Here is an 18,466-nt window from a genome sequence, read left to right as displayed (position 1 = left end):
GAGAGGGAGAGGGAGAGGGAGAGGGAGAGGGAAAGGTCCCACTTTTCACTCATTTTAATTTCTGTTTATGCACTCTTCATGAAGACTGAAGAGCACTCCAATGACAGAGCTCTTTCTTCACGGGAAGTAGGTATTAAATGCTTATTAGAACGAGAAGTATGCTGTGCCTTATCTTTGTTTCTGCCATGAAATACTAACAGGAATGAATCCAGGGGCCCCTTTGACAAGCTATAACAACAACCACTGATAATTTGTGTTGGGCTTTATGTGTACAAAGCACTTTTGTGTGTACTGTTTTATTCTCATAATGTTCTGTTCCTGAATCAAGATCTTTGCTCAACACTTGAAACACAGAAGGCTGATTTAACAAATCCCTTGTCCTTACAGAATTAAACTCTACTCCTGTTCTACTCTAAAACAAATGACCACAGTGCCAGAATAATCTCTAAGACCTTGAATGTGCTTGGCTCAAGTAACGCTAAAGGGCTAGCTGGAAAAAGAAAATCTTCCAAGATCAATGAAGAGGTACCGTTCTTTCAGCTTTTTCCGTCTATGCAGAACAAACATAATGGAAGAGAAGGATGCTGCCCAAGTCCTCTAATTACATGAGCCCCTTCTCCAGTTAAAAGCTAAGGTGCTTAGGGAAACTGTGTCAAAGATGTTATTCCTCTAATTATCTGAGTGAACTGTAAACTGAGGTCAACCTCCTATCATGCAGGAGAGAAGAAGGAAGGTGGTCTCTGAGTTAGAATTAGGGGATCACTGGGGATGAGTGTGGCGCGAGAATGGTATTTATGTTCTGTTCTAAGAAAGGGAATACTGGGCTGGGGATGTAGCCCAGCAGCACAAGTGCCTGCCTGGCAAGTGCCAGGTCCTCAGTTTGATTCCTGGATAGCCCCTCCTCCTCAAAAAAGAGGAATACCTTTCTAAATCAGAGACCCAGAACATCTTTTTATCCTCACTTTGTTTTTTCAGTTTTATTCACTATGAGAACTCCACAGTCCTCTGGAAGTTCCCAAACCAAGAAGTATCTCCTTGAAGTCTAGACCCCCCAGTCTCAACCATGCACCATAGCCTCAGGCTGAGCTCACATCCAATCAGTACCTGAGAAGAGGGAGGGGAGAGAAAAGCTTCCTAAAACTTCACCTTTGTCTGTTAATACAAGCTTTACTCTTGTCAGTTTATTTTACCTTATTCTCAAAAGTGCTAGGAATATTTAGAAGCACTTGGGAAAATGGGACAATTCAGTCAGTCTTTTTCATTATGTAATTTCTAAAACTAATTCTTGGCCTTGCATTTGAGGACAGGCACTCAAAAAGGTAAATAGTCATGGCTGTGATCTTTAAACAAAAAGGCCAATTCATTTTTATATCAGCTGCTCTCAGAGTCACAGGAAAAGTAAACATGGTAGTATGTTAAAAAGAAGGTTCAAACTGATTCTTACAGAGTTCCTAATTATGAGAACATCTAGATGGGAATGTACATTGCTTATTATAACAGACTTTTTGTGAGAGATTAAAAGTTTCCAGTGTTTGTTCACATATCTTTTATTCCTGACAAGGTATACTTTAGTAATTAGAGTGATGGAGCACCTACCTTTCCTACTGACCAGCAGGTCCTGAATGGAATTACAGAAAACTCTCTGGTCTGTCTTTGCCTATCAACCCATCCAGTGCTTGGAAGAACATGAACCCCTCAGATGGGATGGCTTCAGCCATGGCATATCCTATGGGTAAGGCCACTTTCTAGTTTCACCAGCTACACGCCACTGCTGCAAAGGGAGTTCTTGTGTGTTTCTAGAGCATTCTCTACATCTTCAGTTTTACATCAGACGTCCTGACATTTATTGGAAATTTAATGGACTGGCGGTAAGTACAGAAGCTCTCACACACTCACCAGGTTGAAGGAGAACTGAGCCACACCTAAAACCTCACTCCACTCTCCTGTTGTGCTGCAGCATGTTAGAACACTGTGTTTAAAACTTGTCTTGAGAATTATAAACGTTAATTATGAAAAATGAGCTAATACCTTGTTAAACGGTAACAACGGTATTTAGTCATTTGACTGCACTTGGGAATTGGTGACTTGGCAAGGATGTTTTAAATCAGCCTTCAACTCTATGGATGAGATAGAAATCAAAAGCTCAATCAAACATGTTATGTCATCTGAGAGGAGAGAATCATCTAACTTATGCAAATATATCTGAGAACAGTGACTCAAAACCCAATATAATACATGTAAATCTAGGAAAACAGCAACAACAAAACAAAAACCATCCAGTGAGTTAGTAACTCTTGTAGGAGGATGTCTTGAGAATTATAAATGTTAAGTATGAAAAATGAGATAATACCTTGTTAAACGGTAACAAGGAAGACTTCACCTATATCCAGAATGGACTTTACTTGTCAAGCACTTACTTGGAGAGGTCAAGGAGAAGGAATCTGGCCAATTCTAGAGTAATGTACTTTTAAATCATTTATGTGCAACACTATTAACCTACATAAGAGAAGCTTAATGACCCCTGGGTTTCTTTCTGGCTGCCTGCAAACAGTCCTCATCCATTAATCGTACATCAACCTAAGGATATTTATTCAAGATAATAAGATGATGTCATAACCCTACTTACAGATTCCAGGGTAGTCAGAACTGGAATTTTGTCCCCTGCTTTGATATTAACAAATCATTTTAAGTCAAAATGTAAAACATTAAGGTTAAGGATAAAAATCTCCTTTGACCACACACCCCATTGTTTCTCATTTGCTCCTGCACAATACAACTCCACTAATGGAAGTAACCAGAGCCAACAATGGCACGATCTATGCCGGGAGCCATCCTCCTACAAGAGGATACTAACACTACAAGTGTTAGTATCTTATTTAATCTTTACAACTTCCCACTTTGGAGGGCTCAATTATTGTCCCCATTTTACAGAGCAGAAAATTGAGCTTCAATATATGTAAGCTCCCTGTCAACTGAGCAATCAACTGGTGGTAGTCTGGAACATATATATCCTGGTTTTATCTACAAATCTGCACATATATAGATAACATGGAAAATATAGAGAACTTGTGTTTAGCTTCATTAAAAAAGCTTAAGTGGCATTGTGCTACACATATCAATTCACAGTTCTCATGATTTCCCCATGACAGTTTGTATAGTTCAACTCACTCAATCACAGCCTAATATGATCCAACTACACTATTCTCCTGTGGTCAAGCACAAAGGTTGTTTGAATTTTTCACTGAACAGTGCTGGAGTAAAAGTCTAATGCAAGCTTCTTCATGAAACATGGGCAACTACTTGAGTGAATAGCAAGATTTGAAAGTGCTGGGCCATGGCTATGCATGCTAAAATGTTCACAGATACTGCTAAACAGTCCTCTGTGATGTGTACCACTTGTACATGAATACACATTTTCCTACAACTGTGCCAAAATCTGACATTAATCAAACTTCAAGTCTTTGCCAATATAACAAGTATAAAATGAGACTGCGTTTCAATTTGCATTTCCATGATTATAATAAAAGCTGTATTAGGCAACATTACCCAGAGTGGTAATTAATAATACAGTGAGATAAGCAGTGTAACATAATATGTTTATATACACTTAGAATAAATTAATTTATTTTAAAATACACAGATGTGCATTTCTTTACCCACCTTTTGACACAGGCAAAAGGCTTCTCCTTTCAGTAAGGAATCAATAATTATAGGGAAAGTATAGTACAACAACTATTGATAATCTCCTGCCCCTTTTGTCTGTAACTCACTATTATTTGTCTATTTGTTTTCCTGAGAAACTATCTTGTAGATAACAATATGTAAAACAACAACCACAGACAATTTCCTACCACTTTGTAATTTGGTAAGCCCCCCCCATTATTATGTTATCCTTCTTGTACTCTTTAAAATAAAAAATTAAAAAAAAAATAATTACAGGGTGTTATGATTTGTGTCTTGATGTTCCCCCAAAGCCCCATGCAGTCAGGGGGGCAGCTTTTAGAGTCTGTGCTTGATTCATGGTCCAATGCTGGCATTATGGGTGTGAGTGCTACACCCACTCTGGGGCAGGCAGCCTGCATGCAATATAAGGGAGGGGAAGAGGCTTGCTCTTTCTGTTCATCTTCCTTTTGCTCTTGCTGCTTTCACTGTTTCACTCCACCCTGCCTTGGAGCCAGCAGAGTATGGACTGAAATCTGCATCAACTGAGCTAAATAAACCTTTCCTTCCTTAATTTTGGGCATTGGTAATTTGTCTCAGCAACAAGAAAAAAGTAACTAAGACACAGGGTTTCACTTGTACCACCTATACTGACCACACTTATCTGAGATTCCTTGTTTCTGTTTTTTAAGTAAGATTGTAAAGACATTGTAAAATAATCTGAGTACATAATTTAATTTAGCAACAAACTTTTAGTAACTTGCCTTCATCAAGACTGTGCAAAACCATTCAAATGAATTTTCACTGAAACAGCTCTTTTCACGCTTTCATTGGTTTTCACGTATTTCATTGGTTTGCACATTATTTAACTAAATTACCTAATTAGAAAGACACTCAGTCAGTATAAACTGGTTTGGGAATGGACACATCAGCTCTTGGAAAAGACAAAATTAACTGTGTGAGGAAAAGCACAGAAGTGTTCCAGAGAGTACCCCCAGCCATTCAATGGCTCTGGCTGCAGTCAGAGTCTTTCAGGGAGAGAGGGAGAGTGGGGGAGGGGGGAGAGGTGGAGAGGGGGAGGGAGTGAGCTGTGGAGACCTGCAGAGAGCTGGTGGGAAAAGTGTGCCCTAGCGATGCGGAACGTATTTCCATATGCCTAGTTTTCAATATCTTCTACTGTGAACCATCATTTACCTACTTCCTAATGAATTATGTCTTCTTAGTTATTAAAAGTGTACTTCGGAAGCTCTGGATAATAATTCATCTTTTATTGATCATAAATATTTTCTCCAGGATTTTTCCATCTATTACTCTTCAGTTATTTTGCTTTGCAAAAGTATTTAACGTTGATGTCATGAGAGTTTCCTTTGTAGCTTTTGTTTTCTATGTCTTTGTTAAGGAAGTCTCTTTTTGCTAAAATGCTAAACATATCCCCATATTAAATATTTTCTTCTAATACTCTAATAATATGGTGATTCTCAGGTTCCAGATGAAGAATTCAGAGTCTAGAAGCTTTAGATATCTGGCCTAAGTGATAAAGAAATTATGAACTTATGGTTTACAGATATATCATCTTTTTTTATCAAAATATAAGTCAACCCTTCTTTATACTACCTCCCTTAAGAAAGAATTAAAGTCTGAAAGATGCTAAAGTGAGATACATGGATGTCAAACAATAATGAAAACTGGAATAAATGCATATCTTCAAATTGAGAATGTATAAATGACTAACACAGAAATGATTCATCATCCGCTTCAGAAATCCAGCATGATCTCTAGCCACAGGAATGGCAGCCAAAGGCCTCAACTTACTGGAAGTCTTAAATATTTATTGAACAACTACTAAGTGCTATGTACTGTACTATTAGGTGCTACATACTTAACTTACATGCCAAAAAATAAGATTTTTAGCATCTGGAGCTAATAGTCTAAGAGAGGAATGCGTCTGATGCAAATTATTCACATTTGTTACAAAACAGTTGTGCTGCATACTATATAGGAGACCACAAATGTAATCAGAGAGAACAAAGGAGAACAAACAGAACTGATGAGGTCTGCAGAGGCTTCTCTCAGATAGAAACAATTAGCTGCAGTCTCAAAGCCAAGTAAGAGTAAACCAGGCAAAAATTAAAGGGTAGAGTAGGAATGATGAAGGCAGGTTCCAGGCTGGGCTCTGACCATGCAAGTCCAGGGCTCAGAAAAAGCGAAGGATCACCAGCGTGGAGGGATACTGTGAGCAGAGGGCAGTGGAAGGGATAAACGCAAACCGCACATGAGTACAGACCACACAGGGTGGGTCCTGAAGTGGGTCTCAGTGTCCCAGGACGCACTCTTTGACTCCTGTCCCTTTTGGCTCTCTCATGTACTCAAAGTGGCCAACCCAATCCGAAGTACACCTGCAGGCCCAGCTCGGATAACTCATTTACTTAGGCAGCAAGAACATATCGAGTACATGACGTGTCCCCAGCTACTGATCCCCACACCATCCTTCCCATCCTTCTGCTGGATGTTTCTACATGGGTGTTCTACAAGTTCCTGAAGCTTTGCTTGCTGAAAACCAACCCTGACTTTCACACTGCACCTTGAATTGTGGTCATTTAGGCCACAAACCTTCTGTCTCCTAAAAGAAAGGGAGCTCACAAAGGTGGGAGTTAGGTGTCCTGTGCTTTTGTGTCCCCCAATTCTTACAGAGCATAAGAATCTGGAAGTCACCAGTGTTTTATGTACTCAGTACATTGTATCATGGCTTGTTAGTGTACCACAGTATGACCTTTTTAAGGGTGGACAAAAATGAATCATGAATGAATAAGCACATTACATTTTCATCAAGCACAATCTTCCTACTGATTTCACCATTTCACTGAGGTCATTCAGGCCTTACTTTCATTGCCACAAATCCATTGTGTTTCCAGGTGGTCAGGGTAATGGCATCACCATTATCTCTTAATGCCTTTGCCTTCTTTTAACATCTAATGAGCTGTCAAGTCCTACTGTTTTGACCTCTGCAACTTTACCCAAGTCTTTCCTATTTTTCCCTGCCATCACCTTGGTTCGGGCGCCCTGCCTCTTACTAAAACTATTATGACAAGAGTTCTGTCTTGGCTCCTTATGCCAATATACATCACACCTGCTGCTGCCATACAGACTTCCCTGAATTACAATATCCTGCCATTGCCCGACCTAGAGACATCTGAATCTTCCCTTTCATCTAGTGCATTAATCTCAGACTTCTCTGCTGGACATTAAGGCTCTATCTGCTGCCCTGTGTACATTTTAATTGTGCTCTTTCACTCATTCCCTACTAATACTTTCTTCTTTCCTCTATTACTCCCCAGTCAAACAGCAGTATTTCTTTTATGCTTTCTATCTGCCACTTCTGCCTGGGGCATTTGTGGTCATTTCCTACTTCAAGGGCCGTCATATGTGACAGCTCATTCATGAAGGACATCTTGCTAGTTCAAGAGATGTGATCTCCGTTTCCTGTAGCAACACTACTTCTTGAAATTCAGTCTTAGCCTGTTTTATTTATAGTCATTTGGTATTATCCCCGTCAACAGTAACCTGAGCACATTGAAGTGGGGGGATGGCTTATTTTTTCTGTTTCTCTGCAGAATCTAGTACAGTGCCTTGTATGCAAGAGATAATCAATGAATATTTGCTGAATTGAATTGTTTTCTCAACTTTACTGTAAGCTTCTTAAGAAGCTTGAGTTGCAGCACCTTGTATCTTTCAATACTTAGTAAGTGCCTTCTACATAAAAGGTATTCAAAGAATCCTTTTTAAATCACTTCATAGTTCTAGAGCAAGGTTTCCCAAAATACATGTAATACTGTCATTCACCTAAAGTGTTCATTTAGAGATCTCTCATAAATTACCATAAAGGAAAAAGAAACTGATCTATAACATTCTTTATTCTTTTCTTTTGTTGACTGACAATGCCTAGCTCTTGCAAATACTTCTATTATGTGCTGCACTCAGAGTCTTAACCATTTTCTTAAGTAACACAACAGTGGAAGAAGGCACTGTTTCCCCCCCATTTTTATGCATAGTACATTTAAAGAAGTGAAGTAAATTGATCCTGCAATGAACAACTGGCAGAGCTGAGATTTCAACCCAGGCAGTTTCTGCCTCCAGAGCCCAAAGTCTTCACCATCATGCCATATGGCCTTCACTGAGTATGCTGAGCCCCTTAATTTCAACAGTGAGTAAACAAATCTTTTTATATTTTATTTTTTTATTTTTTGAGACAGTGTCTTGCTATATAGCCCAGGCTGGCCTTGAATTCACCATGCAGCCCAGGCTGGCCACAAACTTGCAGCAATCCTCCTGCCTGAGCCTCCCAAATGAGGCTAACAAATGTACCACCACGTGTGGCTAACAAGTATTTTTAAAAAACACTCTCGTTTACAACCGAGAACCACTGTTTGAAAGATAAAAACTTCTAAACTCACAGATTGTCTTAAAGACGGTGAAAATAAAGAAGTGTTAAATCTATTTCACCCACCTTCCAGTGTAAACTTTAAGTTTAGGAGGCTATTAGTTTTTTTAAAACAACATGGATAGCCAATAGTTGATCATGCACCCCAAAGGATATTGTAGGTAACAAAGAACCTATACTACTATATAGCTGAAAGTCACTTTCAATTTCAGAAAGCAGGCTGGTAATTTCAAAATCAAAGATAACCACTTAGTTGTCACTCCCCAAGCAAACCTTCACGTAACTGAAAAATCATCAATGGCCTGGACCCTGACTGGCTGGTAAAGAAGTGGGAGTTGTCACAGGTAACATGCAGGAAAGAACGACCACAAGCTTTTCCTCTTTTTCCAGTCTCCATTCAGTATCCACAGAAAGGCTCCAATGCTAATTCTGACCACAGTGTTGACAAACAATACACTAGCACATAGTTGACAGATTGCACAACTGCACTAAATTGAAGGAAAAAATTGTAGTGGTGCTAAACAGGAAGAAAGCACATTGAGGGAAAAGGTGATGGAAGGTGTTTCTTCTTTTAGGAGTCCTGAGATATAATTATGCGACATTCACATGCACAGCACCAATCAGATCCAAGAAGCCAGTATCTCTGCAACCTCCAATGGCCATATTATTAAGATGACATTTATAACTCAAGCTGAAACTGTGTCAAGCAGGCCAAAATCTGTTAGCAGATATTTTATCTGCTCAGGTCATTGATTTATCCAAACATTAAAAAAAAATTATATATGAAATCTGATAGCATTAACTTTTACTATTTAATCATAGCTAAATTTAAGTGTTCTTAAAATATATAATTATATAGCTATGATGACTGTCACTGAAATTATACTTCAAAAACCAAATCTGATTTATGAAGTAACATTTCATTATCTAGAGTATTTTCATTTAAAAAAATGATCTAAAATATTTAGTAGTTGGTACATCAGTATTATGAATAAAGCATAAAAATTAGACTAATAATCCCAATAACATCATGGAAAGTGATAGCCCAAAATACTCATGGGTACTGGTTAATATTCTGCCAAATCCCTCAGTGATAGCAAAAATCATTAAAATAAAAACAGAGCACATAAGAGAGAAAGGAGAGCTTGAATGAAATGAAAATATTTTGTAATACTGCAGACTTCTTGAAAACACACAGTCATGACAGAAAGCAAATAGTCAAAGAATATACTATATGCCAAATATAAACAAAGATCATTTTGCTCCAATACAACTGAATAAAACGCATATCTTCACAATTTGTAACTTCTACGAAATCATCTAATTTGCAAATTAGCTAGATATTTCTACAGAGACGATGAAAAATGAAGTATAATGTCTATACTGATGCATATTTTTAAAAGTTTCTTAACTTCCTATTTCATATTATGACATTTCATATCACTGCATATCTCACACTAAGTCAAAACCTACAACACTTTTAACATTGTAAATGCAAAGTACTAACTCTTTGGATAGAGACCTACCTTGAAAGTACATTATTTTCCTTTGAAAGGCAACTTCCTCAATAGTGCATGCCTAAAATAATTAAACTTTTCCATTCATCCTGACCTGGATAAGAGTTAAAAGAGGTGGAAGGGGAAAAACATTCTCAATCTCAATCCTACGTCATGCTTTACCCTACCCCCAAATTTAGGTCTTTTAAAACATTAATAATTTTGCTGCATTTTCCCTGGAGCATGCTCTATCTAGATGAAAGAGTGGCTTATTCAGAAACAAACAGGATATAGGAGGAATGGTGCAGCTTCCAGGCAAGCTATAAATAGTGGCAGCATTTTCAAGAAATCTTGTGCCAGTGTGTAAGTTGCTGTTTAAACATGCAGTACAGATTCTATTACAACGGTGTCACCAAAATTTATTGTTAAATGAGAAGTTCAATTCTTACCAAGTTTTCTTGGTTCCTGGCTGCTATTTTCTGCTCCTCTTCGGCCCCATTTTTCATGTATTTGACCTCTTCCACTGGTTTGATCCTATACTCATCTGAGTGCCAGAAAAAGAAATCACATTTAAAAATTTTTTTCCTCAATGATAGAAAAGTCTCAGTTATAAGAGCCAAATAGGGTAATTTGTTAGCACCTTTCCATTAAGGTCGTTCTATGTGGTTCACGTAGAACAGTGAGAGAGAAGCTTAACCCGACACCTTGGACCCTTTGAGCAGGTATGCTCCTCTGTGTGCTGGAAGAAGCTCAGCATCACAGATGAGCTAATGAAGGTGTCACTGCCTGGTTCTTACAGAAAACAAGTTACTCTGTGTCTAAAGACCACTTGGAATACACACACACAGGAACCCATCACATAACGGCCTAAGTACGTACATGCTTTCATTTCTTCTTTTAGAAAAATGAAGTACTACTTATGACTAAGGAGTTCTACAGATAAATAGGCATCAACAAATGAGAAATGAAAGTTTTCTTTTGATGAGCCTTATGCTAAATTTGAGCATTCTGCAATTACTTCATATATTTCTCATTTATACACATAAATACTTCAATTTCTCTGCAAAGTCACAGTCATATTGAGTCATAATATCTACTGATCTAATAAGTAAGTCTATCTTTCAAGGTTGGAGAGTGTAGAGGGCTGTGGATGGGACCTAGACTTTCCAACAGCCAAAGAGAGGACATAAACCCCACTATCAATGCCCATCATTGGACAAATTCGGGAAAGTTCACAGCTAAAGTGCTTCTCCAGGATGACGATGATACTTTCTTCATATTCCTGTCAACAGGAAATGACTTGGGCTAAGTTCAAACATTGGTGTGAAGCTGGGCATGGTGGTGCCTGCCTGTAATCCCAGCCCTCTGCTGGCAAAAGGACTGTTGTGAGTTTGAGGCCAGCCTGGGCTACATAGTGGGACTCTGTCAAAAAACAAAATAAAACAAAAAAAGCATGGATTTGAGTCATTTTTAGTTTAATCTGTGGGGGAAAAAATTCACCATCCAACAATCTCACAATTGCCTAGCATACAGTATGGGTCTAACTATGAAGAACAGTTGTCTATCACTAAGAAAGTTCATATTTCCTTTTAATAAGTTGTAATTATTTTCCTGTTATCTACAACTAATTGGGTATAATGACTATATTCTTATAGAGCTTCTTGTTTTATTATATATAATACCATCTTCTAATGTAGTTTCATGTGTCTTCACACTACTTAACACACTACTCCTTAAGATACTTGTTATAGTAACAGTTATCCATGTAATTATGCTGTTAAAAGGTTTCTCAAAATTATCATTTTTATGAAGGTAATACATTTGCATATCTCTGCATAAAGACTCCATGTTCAAGGCTAAGCCAATTATTTTTTTCCACCTGATAAGTCAAAGTAGGTATTAATTCTGCTTTTTTTCTAAAAGAAAATTGGGAGACTGGTGTGAGATTACAGTAATAAGACCTTTAGGAATTCAAAGTCCTAAGTGTATTAAATTAATCGATGGATTCTGATCCACAACTACAACATAAAATTTTTCCACAATTCAATTTGGTATTCAGAAGAGAAAAATGTAAATAGATTAATATTATCAACACATTTAATTAAGGATTATTTATTCAGAAGCAGGAAAACAACTGTTAGTTAAAAAAGAAAAGACACAAATTATACCTCCAATACAATATAGAGATATAAAAATAAAGATGAAAAATAAAAAATTAAAAGTTGGCCTCCCAACTTCAGTTTGGGACATTAATATTATAAATCATGGCTCTTCTAGATAATTACTAACATTTAATAACTGAATGTAATTGTGATCCTAGTTGCTTCTGGTGCATCTCTGATTATTTAAATATAAGTAGCATACATGTCATCTCTAGTATATATAAGATACAAGTAAAGCTCATATATCATACATATATGATATACAGGTATATCACAGTTCCAGTGGATTCTTTGTCTATAGGATCCAACCCACACATGAAAGGATGAGAAAGAGCACATGATAATTTAGGACCTGAGCAGAATCTTTCTGAAAGACCCAGATGGTCCTCTGCACCCTGCATAGCAAGAGGTCTCTGCCCTTTAGAGAGGACCTACTCTCCCTGGCTCACTGCCCTCTCCTGTCTACCAGGCCACAGGCCAGTGTAGATGCCCTCAGAGCACCCTGGCAATACTCTTGTCTTCATTTTCTTATCCCTCCAGGGAACACAATGAATTGAAAGCAATGAACAAACTATTAATATTTTTCTAGTATTTTTCTCCAAGGAAATGGAAAAGCTCCTGGCAATGTGACTTTCAAAGCAGCATTATTCCAAAAGCATTACTCCAAATTTTTTTCTTTTTCCTTTTTTTCAATCAAGACAGAATCTCCACCAATTTAGAAAGCACATAGGTTTTAACATGTCATTAACAACCCCGGCTGGCTGGCCAAGGCAGGCGGTGTTAAAGGAACACAATCTGACTGCATCCAAAGGAAGGAGAAACAAACAGCCAAGACTACAAAGCCAGACCTATCATTACTACTTACACAACACACTGCGCAAAATCCACCATGGCATAAAACAAAAAAGCAAGCAAGACCCTCAGACAAGCTGCAATTTGTACAAAGCAAACACTTAAAAACGGTCTGTCAAAGGCTGGTGCTGGGAATGAAGATGTCCATCTGGAGACAGGCAACTCATCAACAAACGTGTCACACATTTCCATGGAGATGCAGCCGGGAACAGCCCTTCTCAACAGCCTTCTGTGAGGGGGAAGGCAGCATTTGGGTTATGACAGATTTCCTTACACTGGAGGCACAGGGGGATTAATTTGGAACCCGAGGCCCCGTTCTCAGAGCTCAAGCTGGAGGCAGGGAGGCACTTCCAAGCCAGAGGACTGGGAGCAAGACAGGGGAGACACAGGATCCACCTTTCTCTGGCTTCCTCACACCTGTGCACAGTGTTTCTTTCCTTCCTGCTGAACTCGTCAGGTGCTTTATTAAAATGCATGTCAGGAACAGTAGGCTGACTCCCTGTTCCCTCCGTGTAAACAGTTGCAGGCAGTGCTAGTCAAAATAGATCTGGGGTAAAAATGAAGCCTGGGTAATATTTTTAGCATTTACCCTGAGATTATAGCAGAGAGGGGCTGGGATTGGTTGGTGGCTGTTACGGATCCAAAAAAGACTAGGTACGAAAGTGACAAAGAAGATTCAGATTTTCACCATTCTGGAAAACTCTAAGGTCTGTCCTTATCCTAGGGTAGCATTTACAGAGTTCGACTGCCTTTCTTTCTCTGGCCCATCTACTGGGTACATCTGTTTAATGATCTGGGCATTATAAATGCATCCAGCACCTATCTCCTCTGCTTGGTTCCTTTTAAAGTCAATTCTGTTCATTATAAATGTAACTCTGTAACAGACCTCCCATTGCCAAAGCTTGGGAGAGGCTGAATAGGGCCAATGAGCTGCCCATTGGTAGTAGACACACAGAGAGCTCAATGACTCAACCATTCAGAGGGGGAAATTTGGGAGTCAAAGATCTACTTGGGAATTAAGCTACTGGTATTTTCTAACAATGAGTGAACTTGAGAATAAATAAAAACACAGCAAAAACTCCAACATTCGAATGCTTTGTACTTCAAAGCGCTTAAGGAGAGATGATTTTCTTTCTAAATTACTGCCATAAAACCCGTTTTACAGCACTCAGATGTGTCATTTAGAGTATAACAACCCTGGTGCCGGGTCTTGGAAGAGGTAGTCTTGTGATTCAGTCAGAGAGAGAACAGGAAAGGAAATATTCCCCCGTCCTCTCCTGGATGGAAGTCTTGCCCTTGGTCAATGTTTTAAACAAAGTTTGTCTTTGTGTCAGACAACTTCCTCATCTCTGCTGGTCCTAAATCTCCATGTAACCACTCCTTCAGCCTCCAACGCATTCTTCAGCTTTCCTACCCTCTCCCCTTGCCTCTGCGGTCCAGTTCCACTAGGGCACAGCTCCAACAGCATTTCTCAAATGTCTGTTTCTCAGATTTTCTCTTTTTCCCAATCAAAAGTTAACTCTTGCTAAAGTAGGAGTCTCTAATCAGTGTACTTGTAAAGGGGTACACATAAGTGGAAATAGTGGAGGCTAGGGATGAGAGTGCGAACTGCAAGTCTGCAGGTACTTATGGCAACAGTCACCTCTGGACAAGCCCGTTACACCCCGTCCCTAGGCTTTTGGGGGTTGCTGAGTTTCCTTGATCCAGTGGGATGCTGCTTTTGATCAAATTTGGAAAATTTTCAGCTAAAAATCTCTCATATACTTTTTTCTTCTCTCCCTCTCTCATTTCAAACAGCTTGAGTGGGGATGAAAACCCAGGCGATTTGATTTCAGAGCCCACATACTTAAACCCATGTATCATTGTGCTATGCTTTTAAACTTGTCTTTCCTATCATCCTGATCACCAAAATACAGTTTTACGTCTCTCGTTTTTGTAGTAATAGCTCAGTGACTAATGTTTGTTGGCCTGCACAGAAGTCTATTTGTAGAGGCACTACGGAGTAGAGAATAGGGAAGGCTTTGATCATATCAGCGTATTCAAACCCAGTTCCCTTCTACTCAGTCCTCGTCTAGAAAGCATCCACCTGTCTGGCCTGGGTGCACATGCTGTGCTGGGCAATGTGGGGACGTGAATGGAGGAGGCCAAGAAGCAGGGCTCAAAGAAAACAAATTATTTGGAGATGGCACATTCCTCAGCACGCACAGACGGATCCCATTTTACTGCTATGGTTCACTAGGATGATTCTAACTTTGGAACAATCTTATGCATAAAGTAGACCCTCAGTTGAGAAAACTCATATACCATGTCAATTCCCTAGGTCAGGCAGTCTCTTAATGATAATTACAGTACTCTGACCTCACTTGTAGAAAGTGATCTGGTCAGTTCCAATGTAATAAGAATTATTAAGTAATCTCTAGGATAATTATGAACTGCCTCATCTTAATGTTCTGACCATTTTAAAAACAAGGCTTTGGCACGTGCAATAAAAAATATCTGTTTGTTCCAGAATTTGTTTCAAATTAACTTAATAAAGGTAAATAATATGAAGATTAGATCATTTGATTCATTGCTAGTGATAAAAAATGAGTTGTTCAGAGGTATCAAGCATGAAAATTATGTTTTTAGATTTTAAATTTGTGGAGATTGGACATGAGAAGTACCTAACCATTTGATTTCTACTAGAAGTAGTATAAAAATTATATGATAACTTATAATCTAAATATGTTAATGTCATTAAGACAGCAGTTCTCATATACCCTTTGTATCCTTATTCACTAAGGAAAACCAATGCCTCTCTACATTTAAATTGGAGACAAAATGATCTGTGGTGGTGTTTACTACTGCCCTAGTAGTTGCTATGGTTTGAATGATGGTGCATCCTCCAAAACACTGGCTGAATTTAATTCCTATGGTAATGATTTTAAGAAGTGGGGTCTTTGTGGGGGGGGGTTAGGGCATGAGGGTTCTACTCTCATGACTGGGATCGATAGGGCTTATAAAATGAGTTCATCCCTTTCTTCCTTCCACCTTGGCCTTCTGCCATGTTAGGACACAGCAAGAACACAGGTATCAAATGCCAGTACTTTGACCTTGAACTTCCCAGACTCTAGAACTATGAGAAATAAATTTCTATTGTTTGTAATTTATTCAGTCTAGGTTACTTTGTTGAAACAACACAAAATGACTAAGATAACGGTGTAAGAACCACTTTAGTGCACTCTCAGTGATAAAGTTTATTATCCTTTTTATAAATATGAAATCAGTGAGTTGAAGGATACAAAAGTTATCTAATTATTTTTAATTTGATCTTTTAAAATTTACTAGTGATATAACTTTTCCTGTGTGTTGATCATTCATCTGTACATCTTTCTTTGCAAAATTCTCTTCATAATCTTTGTCCTCCCTCTCTCTCCCGCCACCACCATTTGGAATTGAACCAAGGACCTTTGCACTGAGCTATATTCTAGCCCCTTTTTAGTTTTTATTTTGAGACAGGGTCTTGCTAAGTTACCCAGGCTGTGCTGAAACTTGCAATCCTCCTGCCTCAGCTTCCCAGAGTGCTGGCATTATGAGTGTGCACCACTAAGCCCAGCTCCCTGCCTATTCTTAATGGGGCCCACACACTGAAGCCCTGGACACAGGTTAAGACTTTGTCCTTGGTGCTGCCCTGACCATCTCTGTGCTGCTTAGCCTGGCCTCTGGATAATGTGGTCATTAGCATTCTGACAGCCTTATCCCTTTTGTGAGAGGGAGAAATGAAAAATCCTCTCAGCTACAAGAAGGAGAGGGTGAAGTCAGGGCTCGGGTTCCACTGGGAAGATCACAAGGATGGATCCTCCCACTATAGCACCTTTAATAATTAAGTTTGACCTGCATGCCTTGTCCTGAATCACTCAATCACCTCAGAGGCCAGACGACACATTTCCTCCATTCACTGGGGGTTCATTATTCAGTGACCAAAAGACTATTACCTGGTCATTAAGGGCCCAAGAACATCCATCTTCTGACAAGTCCTGACAAATGACACAACCAGACCCAGATCCACCCTGGATGCCTTCAGGAAAGCGCTCTGCAGGGCAAGGTTTCATAAGATGAAGAGGCTTAATTTCTGTCCTACACAGTAATAATTCTGTGAAGAAACAGAACGGGGCTGGGTATGTGCAAGGCCTGGGTTCAATCCCCAGCACTGTAGTAGTAGTAGTAATAATAAAAGAAAAGACACAGAATTTGGGCTGAGGATTCAGACTGCTTGGGGCAGGGGCATGCCTGACTGTCACACAGTGATTTATCTGATTCCTCACGAGCCTGCTCTGTTCTGACTCTCCTATGGAGCAGGTTCTTCACGCAGCATGTAACTGCTGGACTCTTGCAAAGGCTGAGGTCAGTTAAGTCTTCTCTGCTATTTTCAGCAGGAATCCTGCTTCCCTTGACACCACTCCAGATCAAAGCCTGTCCAGGCGTCTGTCCTCTCCCCTGTTTTGATTTAATCCTGCCATCAGCCCCAACAGTCCTGCATTTAACTCCTCGTTCCAGCTGCAGAAAGGCTGTCCCCCGTGGGCTGGTCAGGCGGCAGAGCTGGGTTCAAGCCTAGGCTGCTCTGAGTGTGGAGCTAGGCTCCTAACTATCACATCAGTTTTTCTTTTTTTTAAAACCACGAAGCACAGGAAATAGTTTCATTACGAGATATTATAGTCATAAGACATAAATGGATTCAGAGAAGACTGGCACAAATTTTATAAACCACAAAGATATGAGCAAGTTGTAAGAGCATCTAACTTTCATAGATATTATCAGAAAAACTGTCTTTTCAAGACTTTGGAGCCTTAATCAGTGGAAAAATGCTCTCCTTATGCTCCCCAAGTTAGGGTTCATAGGACAATAAAAGTAAATGTTTTAAGCCTTTCATTGAAGTGGCAATTTCACTACCATGGCATCTAACAGAAGAAAACTTCAAGTTGTCTCCAATACACAGTAATTAATGCACCGACTTTACAAAACCGTGTTATTTTAAAAGGTAACTTTGTTTTAAAGTCTGCTGCTACACAATTGCCACTATGATATAAGTTCTTAGCATTAAGACCAAGCAATGAAATCAATCACTGAGGTGAAGAGGAAGAGAGGTAAGAGGAGGAGAAATGAAGGCTATCATTTAGAAAGCCCTTTTAATCTTCTGGGTCCAGTTCTGAAAGCTTGACATACAGTATCCCAGTGATGACCACAACAGTGCTATGAAGTAGGAAGCACTAGTTCTCCATCAGAGAAAGGAAACCAAAGCACACAGTATCCACTCCTCTAGCTGCACATGTCTGAGCAGTGGCTGGCCAGGCCTTGAAGCCAGGCAGGCTGACTCAGAGTCCAGGTACTCATTAGAGTTTCCATAAATGTGCACTAAAGTGAACTTGTGATTTAAAAAAAAAAACCTCTTTCATTTTTCCTTTACAAAACCTGAAGGAATGGTACATCTCACAAGATACATCCTTTCCCTAAACATACAGATAAACCCCTTTCAGATCAGGTATTTAAAAGACCCCACACACACACACACACTCTGAGCATCCTTTCTCTGAAAAGCCTAAAATTCAAAATGCTCCAAAATCCAAAACTTTTAAGTACCAACATGAGGCCACAAGTGGAAAATTCCACATCATGAAACACTGTTTCATTTACAAAATTATTAAAGGTATCTCATAAAACTACCTTCAGATAGGTACAATGCCTATCTGAAAGAAATGAAGCTCATGTCTAGATTTGGGTCCCATCCCCAAGACGTCTCATTATGTATATGCACATATTCTGAAATCAAAAAAACAAATCAGAAAACCTACTGTTTTCAAGCATGGATAGGGGAGAATATA

The 18,466-nt window shown here is 39.2% G+C and overlaps 1 protein-coding gene across 3 annotated transcripts in view; it reads right to left on the bottom strand.

The window, feature by feature from the left end:
* LOC102003313 (chromosome unknown open reading frame, human C1orf21) overlaps window positions 1-18,466 on the bottom strand; it is a 130,641-nt gene that overhangs the window by 88,701 nt on the left and 23,474 nt on the right. For all 3 annotated transcript variants that reach the window (XM_005375052.1, XM_005375054.2, XM_013521592.1), the window contains exon 2: window positions 10,044-10,138. In XM_005375052.1, coding sequence (XP_005375109.1) covers window positions 10,044-10,138 — 95 coding nt within the window. The remainder of the gene's footprint in view (window positions 1-10,043; window positions 10,139-18,466) is intronic.

This window comes from Chinchilla lanigera, unplaced genomic scaffold, assembly GCF_000276665.1.
Source record: "Chinchilla lanigera isolate Chin_1 unplaced genomic scaffold, ChiLan1.0 scaffold00005, whole genome shotgun sequence".
In the NCBI taxonomy this organism is placed as follows: domain Eukaryota; kingdom Metazoa; phylum Chordata; class Mammalia; order Rodentia; family Chinchillidae; genus Chinchilla; species Chinchilla lanigera.
This window is presented reverse-complemented; position numbering and strand designations above follow the sequence as displayed.